At 40.8% G+C, this 12,371-nt stretch overlaps 1 protein-coding gene across 6 annotated transcripts in view; it reads right to left on the minus strand.

The window, feature by feature from the left end:
* LOC144605940 (calcium/calmodulin-dependent protein kinase kinase 2-like) overlaps positions 1-11,661 on the minus strand; it is a 68,287-nt gene extending 56,626 nt beyond the window's left edge. For 4 of the 6 annotated variants that reach the window (XM_078421635.1, XM_078421634.1, XM_078421633.1 and 1 more), the window contains exons 1-2: positions 11,538-11,661; positions 7,228-7,789 (exon numbers count right to left, since the gene is read on the minus strand). In XM_078421635.1, the coding sequence (XP_078277761.1) occupies positions 7,228-7,737 (510 nt within the window). In that variant the 5' untranslated portion in view covers positions 7,738-7,789; positions 11,538-11,661. Of the gene's footprint in view, positions 1-7,227; positions 7,790-11,537 lie in introns of those variants that run through there. The other 2 variants (XM_078421636.1, XM_078421637.1) reach the window with 2 other exon arrangements.
* Between the last annotated feature and the right edge of the window lie 710 nt (positions 11,662-12,371).

Genomic DNA, 12,371 nt, shown 5'->3' on the forward strand with positions numbered 1-12,371 from the left:
TAGATAGTGCTCATGTTTCTGATGCAGGACTTCGGCTTTCTAACTCATTAACAAATGCATGTGTTGATGACAAATGACAATTTGTGCTGTAAATTAGATCAAATAACTAATCCGATGATCATATCTTTCCTGTACTTCTTGTAGATGGATAGCAATTTTATGAATTATATTTTTTAGAATTGCAACAATTTTTTTTCTAATCTAGGTCTTAAGCATTCAGCCCAATATTATAAAGATAAATTCTTGAAGACTAAATCATAATTCCTATACATGTATTGTATGAATTGTTAAATCATTGTGTCTTCCACATATTTAATGATATTCGCTATTTCTCTGCTTATTGTTTCTTTTCTATTAATTTGTCTGTGGTGTTCCTGCTGGGTTCTCTGCACAAGCTGAAATTGTGGCACATAAAAAGCTTTTTATGCATGAAACCAAATAATTTATGCAGTTGCTATGGAAAAAATATATTAAATATCTGTATCAGGAACTAAAGGGCAGTTCAAACCTCTAAATGGCTGTTTCTATGGTTACACATTTGGTTTCTGTCAGAAACCAAACTACCATCTAAACTATTTAACACAGGCAATAATAATACCAAATCACTTCAACCATTAACAGAGTGTGCATACTCAAGAGAAGACCGTATGGTTCCATTGGTGTACCACTTTACATGCAGCTAAAGAAACAAGGGATGGCAGTGACAAATGCATCACAAAGCCCATAACTGCATAACTTGAGTCTTGATGGCCATGACCCGAAACACTACCCATCATGTTCTCCAGAGATGCTGCCTGACCATCTGAGTTACTCCAGCACTTAGTATGTTTTTGTAAACCAGCATCTGCAGTTCCTTGTTTCTCCTAACTTGCCGTTGTGTATGATCAGTCAATATAAAAATTAATTAATTCCCAATAACATGGGATTGCGGCTAATATATAAAGGATAAAGGAATGGTTAATGGACAGAAAAATGATCAGGAATAAACGGGTCATTTACAGGGTTATAACCAGTAGGGTACTGGGCTCAAGCTGCACCAAAGGTTTGGATGAACGAATCAAATGTAATATACTGAAGTTTGCTGGAAATCAAATATGGATCATTGGAGCCGCTGGACAGCTGCAGTCAACTGTACTGCCTAAAGTTGATAAATAAATAATTAATTTGCTCAGAAAAAAAATATGCAGAAAAACAATTCTGCAACTAAATTGAGGGAAGTATTTTTTATATTGGACTGATACTTTATCAAAGGCCATGTACACATCTACTGATTCATCCTTAATTATTCTGCTAATCACAACACCAAAATAACAACAGGTTTGTCAAATATGATTTATCTTTGAGAAGTCCACAGACTCTGCTCAATCTGATGATAAATTTCAAGCGTGCTTCTCCACTTCCTTACTAATAATTGTTTCTAACTTATTATTGATGTCAGGCTTACTGGCCAATAGTTTATCCTTTCTACATTCCCATCTGTGGGAGCCATTCTATTATGGATGTATTATGGATGTAATTTTGGATGACAATCGAAGCATCCGCCATCTCCAAGGCTACCTCTTTCAAAACCTTGGGATTCAAGACATCAGTTCCAAGGGATTTATTGGCTTGCAGTGAGATTCATTTTTAATTGTTGCCAATTTCTTATAGCTCCTTAGTTCACTACTATTTCCTGGATTTTTCTACCACAAATGCAGATACAAAATGTGTTTAATGTTTTTGTCATTTCTTTATTCCCCAATATGATTTCTTATCTTGAATCTATAATGGTCCAACATTAATAATTTTAAATTCATATTCATATTCATATTCAATTCATATTCAAAGCCTTTCACCGTTTTTTTTTGTTTCTCGCTTATTCTCATATGCTTTCCTTTTCCTCATCAATTCCTTGATCCTCCTTTGCTGAAACCTTTTTTTTTGCACCATTTTAAGCCTATTCTCTTCGGAATCATCACTGTCGCTTACACGTGTGGCTATGGCTTATAATCTCCTGGGGATTTGAAATCAGGATTCAAGACAATCATCATCTGAATAAGATTGTGTCTCTCCACTTCCAACTTCTTCCAAGTCCTGAACTCACAAGTATTCAGCCTCTGATACTATAATTAACCCCTCTTATCAGCAATGACTGGTCTAGTTCTCCTGTTGGGTTTATGTGCCTTAAAGGGATATATATTTGTTGCAAACTATGCACTAATTATTTAAATATTAGCTGTTGCTTGCTGACTGTCTCTTGTTTCAGAGTGTATAGAATTATTTCAAATCTTCTTTAAATTCTCTCATGTTAAGATCACTCTTCCCCGAAATCCTCTTTAGTTAATGGATGGTTATATTCATTCTACAAAACAAAATTTAAAACCTGTCCCCTCAGCTAATTTGAAAAGATAAAAAACAGAGTAGTATTCAGTTGTTTTCACAGCAACATCACCCACATAAAAAGAAAAAAATGTAGCTTTTGACAAATAAATTAATACTGTCACTAGCGCCAAACTTATATTAAAAAAATCTAAATTTTAATTTTCTGGGAAATAGGATTCAACATTACAATGTCATTGTGGACGGTGATAAATCATGCTTGAGGAGTACACCAAGTCCTGTCCTTAAGAAGTGAAATAAAGGTTATTCAAAAGTGAATAATGCATTTGAATGTTTTTCATGCCTGTGCACAGGAGGACTATGTGGGCGTGGAATAACAGGACACAGTGGTTATGCAAGGATGAGGCTTATGTGAGTGTAGGAATAATTACGCTGATGTGTGGGTGGTTGAATAATTAGATTTGTTTCGTGAGTGACTATACGTGGATTTGTACCCAAGTGGATTGATGAGAAATTGGATGAGTGACTGCAAAACACAGGACATAATGACGAGTGGAAAGCAGAATTGGTATCTGCAGGCGAAAGACCATCCCCATTGTAATCAAATTTAGCTCACTTAAAAATGTAGGGCTGCAGGACTTGTCCAACTGCTGTAACATCAAAACGTTGACTAATTATTTAGTGAGCTTGTTTCAATGCACTCGTTTCTAATGCACTGATCCTTAACTACAAGGGGATGTCAGGTGTTACTCCGGAATGATTTCTCCTTCTCTTGTTCCCCTCATCCAGCAGGGAGATCGTGCAGAATCTGATGTTCAGTTCACAGAACAAATTAATTGAAGATTGAAGTTATAATCACTGTACTCTTCTTCCAAACTTGTTTCTTTTCTTTAGAATCAAACAGTTAAACAAGCAATTGGGAGATACCAAGACAAAGGGATTTTAAAACATGGCTCTGCAAACCCTAGGAACTTGTAAAAAAAATGTTAAGTATAAATACTTCTGGCAGCACTAAACCGTTGTTCATTTAACACAATTAATTATGCAAGACTGCATGTAGTAATGATGATATAGTTGGATAGAGAGGAGATGACTGGATAATTACAGGCACAAGTGACTGCATATGTGGGAATCTTGAGCAAAGCACAAAAGGCTGGAGGAACTCAGTGTGTCAGGCAGTGTCTGTGGAGGAAATGGACAGATTACGTTTCGGACCGAGATCCTTCACACTGATTGTTGGTTAATTCTCTTGGCGACCAAATGGTGCCCATCCTCTCTCTCTCTCTCTCTCTCTCTCTCTCTCTCTCTCTCTCTCTCTCTCTCTCTGTTGAAAGAGAGATTGCTTTTATGCACATAATTTATCCCTTACTTACAAAAGGTATATGAGTGAACTTTTGCAGTGAGTCCTAGCTGACACCAACTCACTGGCTGGTACAATATTGTTAATAAATACTGTAATTACGCAAAGCTCAATTTGAACTGTGAACTGGCAGAAGATATCAATGGATTGCTGAAATATGTAGAATTTAAGTTACAGAAGGGATTTAACATTTTAGAAACATCACAAAAGAAATACATGATAAATGATAAGTCACTTAGAGGTATTGGCAGACATTCCAAAGGTCAGGTAGATAAAGTAGTTAAAGAAGGCACACAGGATAATCCAGAAACAAGGCCACGGAATAAAAGAGTAAGATGGTCAGGGTGAAACCTTATAAAACGCTAGGCATCCCCTACTTAAATCACAATGAGAATCCACCGTAAAGTTCTGGTCTCATGAACAGGAGGATGAGACTGGACTAAAAGTACAGATGAGCATTACAAGTACACTGTCAAGATATGGTCAACAGTTTTTTATGGAACAGAGGGACTGAGAAGATTTAATTGAGCTGCATAAAATTATGGACTTTAGTGAGAGCGGGTTGGGGAGACTACTTTCTTAACAGAAATATCAAAATAGAGAATAAGCAACTGCATTTACTAAATCTGGAACAAAAAAATGTTCTTTCAGCAGTTTATTTTTTTCCAAGTGATTAACCCTTAATGTCCATCCTTTTAGAGCAGAAATTCAATCACGTAATAAAAATAGCAAATAAACATAGTATGTTGCTGCCATTAAAGGCCACAAGTCTTCAGAAAATCTCACTTAACTGCCTTTGCTCTGCAGGTATCAATATCCAAACCCTAACAAAAAGCTGCCAATCTGTCTTTCAAATTTCAACCCCTTTAATATTGTTTAATTCTAAATCATCTGCCACAAATGCAAAGAAATATAGGTTCCATGTATGCATTCCTATGTGCAATCATTTAAATCTTTCAATTTTTCTTGGTATCTGAGCCACGCATGCCATTTTGCACAGCTTCTGGACTGGTTCGATTCCTTGGTCATCACTAGTTCTCTAATTAACATTGCTTCTGTTATCTTTTCAACAGGACTGCTATTGCCATATCTCTACCAACAATCAATTGGGGAAATGCATAGTTTAAGTCCTCTGTTAAACCCTCCGTTTCTTCCTCAACTGCAGAACCAGCCAATTTTACCAACACTCTCCTCCGCCTAGCAGAACTGGTCCTTACTCTTAACAACTTCTCCTTTGACTCCTCCCACTTCCTCCAACTCCAAGGCGTAGCCATGGACACTCCTATGGGTCCCAGCAATGCCTCCCTCTTTGTAGGATACATCAAACAATCAATGTTCCAGGCGTGCACTGGCCCTATCCCCGAACTCTATCTCCGTGACATTGACGACTGTATCGGTGCTACCTCCGGCACCCATGCAGAACTCACTGAGTTCAACTTTACTACTAATTTCCATCCTGCACTCAAATTCACTTGGACCATCTCCAACATCTCACCGTCTCCATCACAGGAGATAGACTATCGATTGACATCTGTGATAAACTTACTGACTCCCACAGCTATCTAGACTACACTTCTTCCCACCCTGCTTCCTGTAAAGACTCTAACCAATACTCCCAACTCTGCTGTCTACACCACATTAGTGCCCAAGATGAGGTGTTCCATACCAGGACATCAGAGATGTCCTAATTCTTTAGGGAACGGGGTTCCCCTCTTCCATCATAGATGCCTCTTCCATTCCGCGGCACGGTAGCGCAGCGGTAGAGTTGCTGCTTTACAGCGAATGCAGCGCCGGAGACTCAGGTTCGATCCTGACTACGGGTGCTGCACTGTAAGGAGTTTGTACGTTCTCCCCGTGACCTGCGTGGGTTTTCTCCGAGATCTTCGGTTTCCTCCCACACTCCAAAGACGTACAGGTATGTAGGTTAATTGGCTGGGTAAATGTAAAAATTGTCCCTAGTGGGTGTACGATAGTGTTAATGTACAGGGATCGCTGGGCGGCACGGACTTGGTGGGTCGAAAAGGCCTGTTTCCGGCTGTATATATATGATATGATGATATGATATGATATGAGGCCCTCATCAAGGGTCTCCTTGATATCCTGCAGCTCCGCTCTTGCTCCATCTCACCCCAGTCGCAACAGGGACAGTCCCCCTACTCCACACCTTCCACCATCAGCTGTCGCACACAGCACATAATCCTCCAACATTTTTTCCACCTCCAACGGGACCCCACCACTAACCACATCTTCCCATTTCCACCCCTTTCTGCTTTCTGCAGGGACTGTTTCCTCTGCAACTCCCTGGTTAACTCGTCCCTTCCCACCCAAATCACCCCCTCCCCAGGTACTTTCCCCTGCAACTGCAGGAGATCCCCTTTGTCTTGTTTTCATGCCTTACATTTCCTTATCTCTGCATCTCCCTCTCCCCTGACTTTCGACCCGAAACGTCACTCAGTCCTTCTATCCAGAGATGCTGCCTGTCCCGCTGAGTTACTCCAGCATTTTGTGTCTTATCTGTGGCATCAAACCTATGCAGTTGTAAAACTTGTTTTGATGCTGAAACACTTACTTTTGCACACATCCCAAATATTTCATCATACAATGTTCCCTGATAGATAATCATGTTTATGCCTTTGAGATTTACCAGCAAGTTGTCATAAAATTAGAGGCCTCCTCCAAAACTCAGTTTTGAAATCAGAAAACTCCCACGCATGAAATGAATCATTTAATTGGTTTTGACCTTCCCACTGCTGCTCCCAAACTTCATCCAACAAAATTAAGTTCAATTTATACTTTGAGAATAAAATGCACACTCCAATTACTCTTTTGAAGTGGGAAATCTGACTGTGTCAGAAAGAATGTAACTCCCTGGTCCACTTGTCCCTTCCTACCCAAACCACCCCCTCCCCAGGCACTTTCCCCTGCAACTGCAGGAAATGTAACACCTGTCCCTTTACCTCCCCCCTCGACTCTATCCAAGGACCCAAACAGTCTTTCCAGGTTAGACAGAGGTTCAGCTGCACCTCCTCCAACCTCATCTATTGTCTCCGCTGCTCCAGATGTCAACTTCTCTACATCGGCGACGCCAAACGGAGGCTCGGCAATCGTTTCGCTCAACACCTTCGCTCAGTCCGCCTTAACCAACCTGTTCCCCCTCCCACTCCCAGTCTGACCTTTCTGTCATGGGCCTCCTCCAGTGTCATAGTGAGGCCCACCGCAAGTTGGAGGAACAGCACTTCATATTTTGCTTGGGCAGCTTACAGCCCAGCGGTATGAACATTGACTTCTCCAACTTCAGATAGTTCCTCTGTCCCTCTCTTCCCCTCCCCAGTTCTCCCACTGTCTTTCTGTCTCCACCTATATCCTTTCTTTGTACCGCCCCCGACATCAGTCTGAAGAAGGGTCTCCACCCGAAACGTCACCCATTTCTTCTCTCCAGAGATGCTGCCTGACCTGCTGAGTTACTCCAGCATTTTGTGATACCTTCATGTAAATATAGTATAAAATACTGTTTTGATACATTAATATATCAAGGAAGTTGCACCAACCTGCAGATCTGTAATTGAAACTCTGTGAGATTCAACTGTAGGCCGACGAGGCAATCGAGGAGAGGAATGTGGCGATGCAAGCGGAGAACACGGTAAAGAAGGATAAATATAACGTCCATTAATGGTTGAGCAGCTTCCAGGTGACTGGGTTAAATTAGATCTTTCTTGAAGAGATAGCTTCCGATTGGACATATTAAGCCTGACTCTAGGTACTCGGACATCTTCTGATTGAGCTCTTTCTAATCGTCCAGAAGCACAGAATGGTCTGATCTCTTCATTACCTTCTTGCATAGGTTCATCTTCCAGCATTTCTTCTTCATTTTGTCCTAGCTCACTGCCAGTGACATTCTGATCACATTCAGTTATAATAATGAAAGACTCCATGCCTAAGTCAATGTTTAGGGATGATAAACTACTACTAATGTCTGGCTGACTGATGTTGTTACCATATTGTTCATCTTTCCTAATAGGCCTCTCAGCAGCAGATCTGCTTGAGACACATGATGACATGGTGCCTCAGCTAGTTTCATCCAAATGGACAGGTCACGTGACCTTGGGCTGCCTAAAGAAATGATAAGTTGGTTAGGAAAAATATTTAAATCACATTAACCATTAATAAATATTTAAATCACATTAACCATTAATAAATATTTAAATCACATTAACATAATGAGAACCACCAATGACAGTGTAAACATTCTATAATGTGAATTCAACCTGATAGTAAGGAAATATTCCATTTAGTTATTACAAATATAGCCCGTATTCAACAAAAAAACCATGAACAGCAAAAGGGGAAAATAAAGTGTTCATGATATTAATAGGATCATAGAATATTTTGATAGTAATTGTGGAAATTCTTTTTCAACTACATTTAGGGCTTGAAAATGGTCAAAGGTTGAATTCATCCACACAAGATGTTCAAGGTAAGTTTACATAGCATACAGCAGTGAAGCTAAATAAGTACTTTTCAGTGATCTTAATTCTTTAAGTTGAAGTTAATTAAAACAAAATTGTTCAGACTAAAATTGTTACCATAATAAAGATAACCAGATTGGCATAGATAAATTAGGAACCTTGAAATGTACAGGGCCATCAGTCTATATGATACCGGAAGTGGCGGCGCCTAACGGCTGCGGCTCGCTAGCAGTCTGTTCGTCTTTTTTCCTTTTTTTTTTGTTGTGTGTCGGTGTTGGGATGGTTTTTGTATTTTTTTGGTTGTGTATGTGTGGGGGATGGTGGTGTGGGTGGTGTGGGGGGTGGGGGAAACTTTTCTCTTTTAGGTCTCTTCCTCACGGCGCTGGGTGCGGCTCGGCCGCGGGGCCTAACATCGCCCGGTGCGGCTTGGCCGCTGGACTTAACAGCGCCCGGTGCGACTCGGCCGCGGGGACTTCCATCCCCTTGCGGGGACTGTGCGGGTCGGTCGGGGACGAGCTGTCTGTCCGTGGGCGTGGGGAAGAGGGTGGAAGTTTTGTTGCCTCCATCACAGTGAGGGGGTGTTTGGAGTCACTGTGATGGACGTTTGTGTTGGGGTTATGTGTCTTGTGTTCTTTTTTTGTATGACTGCTATGTAGTTTCGTTCGGTACCTTGGTACCGAATGACAAATAAAGCTCTGTTGAACTGTTGAACCTGCTGAGAGTTATAACATATATGTTATGTTTTTTTCCTTTGGCCTTAACTTGAATAGTTTGTTTAAATCAAAGTCTGTTTTTTATCATTGTACTAGCATCTCGTAAATACAAGAAAAAACACAAAAGGAAAGACACTTGGACAGGTACATGTATGAGAATATGGGCCAAATGTGAACAGCTTAGATGGAATATCTTGCTCAGCATGGATGAGTTGGGATGAAGGATCTGTTTCCATGCTGTGCGGCTCTATGAAAGACTGGGACACAAATTAGCTTTGCGACAATTCTTAATAATTTCATTCATCTTTTTTATCTTAGTGAAGAGAACTCTTAATACATTTGCAGGATTCCATGTGCAGTCCCATGGAGCTTTTCCCTTTAATATATTTCTTTAAGGTACATACATGCTTCAATTCAGGGACACCCAGAGCATTATTTACTGAAAAAGGTATAACTATTGTTATGCGTTCTAGTACTATCTACAACAAAATCATAGGCATGTAAAATGTGGCAAATAACATAATTCAAGGGCAATAGTGCTTGCAATGAGATGAATGTAGAATTCCACTTATTTTATCGCTTTGGTATAAGACTGGACAATTCATGGCAGGTTACATTAGTTGAAGCATAGTTCATCATGAAGTCATTCCAGCCCTAAAACATTGGATATTGCCCTCAAGAACTTCCACAACTAATTTCAACCATGTTCATCTGTTTCATCAATGATCCTCATCCCCAGGTGAGCAGACCTGGGGATATTCACTAAGGAACACACAATATTGAATTCCATTTACAATTCCTGAACAAATGAAGTCATTTAACTTTTCATACAGCAAGAGACAACATTGGGCAGGGGCTGATCATTTTCATACCGTATAGAATGCCATTTCCAACAAGTGAAAATCTATCTTTGATATGAGACAGCTTTACCATCTCCACATCCCCTTCAATCAACATTTTGGGGATCGCAAGTAACCAGAAACTCTGCTGGACCAGCACATAAATACCATTGCTGCTAAAGCAGGCCACAGGCAATGAATCTTGCAGCATGACTCACCTTCTAACATCCCAAAGTATTTCTACTCTAGAAGGCATAAGTCAGCAGCATGATTTACTGATACTACTTGCCTGGATGAATGCAGCTCAAATAACTCAATAATCACATCCAGGACATAACAGCCCACTTGACCGACATGGTAGTCCCCTTGCCACTATCACATTATGGTGGCTGTGTGCATGATCCACAAAATGCATTGGGCTATTCTAACAGCATTAGGCAAATTCATAATCTCTACTAATGTGGAAGACAAGGAGAGGATAAATAGGTGGTAGTAGGATTTAAATCTTTGAACAGCCCACCAGAGTACCTGTACCAGAAGATCTACAGCTCACTATCACATTTATCTCCAGTGCAATTGGAGATGGGCAATAATTTTGGGAATGGGCACACCCAGATCCTGGGACTGAATTTTAAAAATTCAAGGGCAGACTCATAGAAACCATTTCTGAAATCTGTGCCCAATATTACTTGCCCAAATTAAAAATTAATTCTCCAGTGGCAATTACCAAAAATTCTATGGGACATTTAAATAAACAAAATGTGTATGCTTTAAAACACCTCCATGCTTCTTTTGAACTTTAAATTGTAATAACTCTTGCTGTCACAATGTTTGTACGCTTGGTATTTTCCCTAGGGGATTTCCACAACACCTAAAGCTACAAATAACTGCAAAGATTTTTTTTTGTTGCTAATTCATTTCTGGACATTGTTTATAGGCCATGCAAATCATGTGGTCTTAATATTTTACAAGGACGCTAAAACTCATTGATTTTTCCAGTTGACAATTTTAATTCCATTTGTTCTCCGCTGGGAGAGTCATAAAGTAGGATGATCAATGGGACTGAACAAAGTGGAACTCAACTCCCTTCAGAAAAATCTACCAGTTCACTGAACTCATTGGCCTCTGGAACATTAAACCGTTCAGATTAACAGCACCTACTCACTGAAACTATTGTGGAAGCCAGAAACCAGCAGAATTAAAATATCACTTCGAATGGTAATGACAAACAAGTTCAAATCCAGTTCAATTCATACGTTACTTTAGTTCGAGATTTTTAATTTGACAATTTAAACACTGTAAATATTGGAAAATGAAGCAACCTTATTTTGGCATTGAACATGGCAAATACCAGCCTATAGTTTGACAGTGTGCAAAGGACCAGAAGATCTGGCAAACCAACCAGAGATTGCAGCTGGAAAGCTTTAAATTTATACAATTTCCTGGGCGACAGGTTTGGTCTTGATAGAGAGACCAGAGGAAAATCCCAGGCCTAAAACAAAGACCCCTCCCTCTTTCCCTCCGCCGCCGTCTCCGCTATCCACTTGACAATTAACATGCCTAGTTTGTGCTTAAATAGTACAAATTCCAAAATTGAGGTACAATCACTCGTATTTTCTCCGCCCGCGATCTCCTTATCCAACAATAAAAGCTTGAATGAAGATGCTGCTGAGCTTCCCAAACGGGGAGAAAGGTGGTTCGAAACTACAGCAAGCCCTTGCTTGCTGCGTTTCCTGCTATCTCAGTTATCCACCACGGTTATTCAACAACCCGACACGACTGCAGGGAATGCCAGACACCTCGACAAACGTCGGGTCTTAAAGCATCAGCCTGACAATACCTTCATGGCAGAGCTTGTGACCGCCTGTCCAGGGACGACAGCAACATGTCGCGCCCGCCGCCGCCAACACAAGCTCGAGCCCGGCGTCAGCCCAACTCCTGGCATCCGCCCGATCAACAGCGCATGCTCACAGGCCGGGCCCCCGGAGGCTTGATCGATACTCGCTGCAGCCAATTGGCAGGTGGAGAGGGAGGGAACGACGTAAGGTGCAAAAAGTGCAACCGAAAGAACCATTGTTGAAACAAAATTGTCAGAAATACCAAGCAAGCCAGGCAGGGAGAGAGGGAGAGAGTTCACCTTTCGGACTGAAGATAGACAAGGGGTTAGGAGGGAGAGATAGATCAGCCATGATTGAATGACGGAGAAGACTTGAGGGGCCGAATGATCTAATTCTACTCCTATCCCTTATGAACACAAAAAGCTCAGGGGGACAGGCAGCATCTCTGGAGAGAAGGAACGGGTGTAGTTTCAGGTCCAGACCCTTCTTCAGACAATAGACGATGATGTAGAGAGATAAAGAACAACGAATGAAAGATATACAAAAAAGTAACATTGCTTTTCTAATGTTAAAATTCTAACATTGCTTTTCTAATGTTTAATGTTTTTGAGCCGTAACAATAGACAATAGGTGCAGGAGTAGGCCATTCGGCCCTTCGAGCCAGCACCGCCATTCAATGTGATCATGGCTGATCATTCTCAATCAGTACCCCGTTCCTGCCTTCTCCCCATACCCCCTGACTCTGCTATCATTAAGACGTAGACACAAAGAACTGCAGATGCTGGTTTAAAAAAGACACAAAGTGCTGGAGTAACTCAGGGGGGCAGGCAGCATCT

This window comes from Rhinoraja longicauda, chromosome 25 (assembly GCF_053455715.1).
Source record: "Rhinoraja longicauda isolate Sanriku21f chromosome 25, sRhiLon1.1, whole genome shotgun sequence".
NCBI classification, from domain to species: Eukaryota; Metazoa; Chordata; class Chondrichthyes; order Rajiformes; family Arhynchobatidae; genus Rhinoraja; species Rhinoraja longicauda.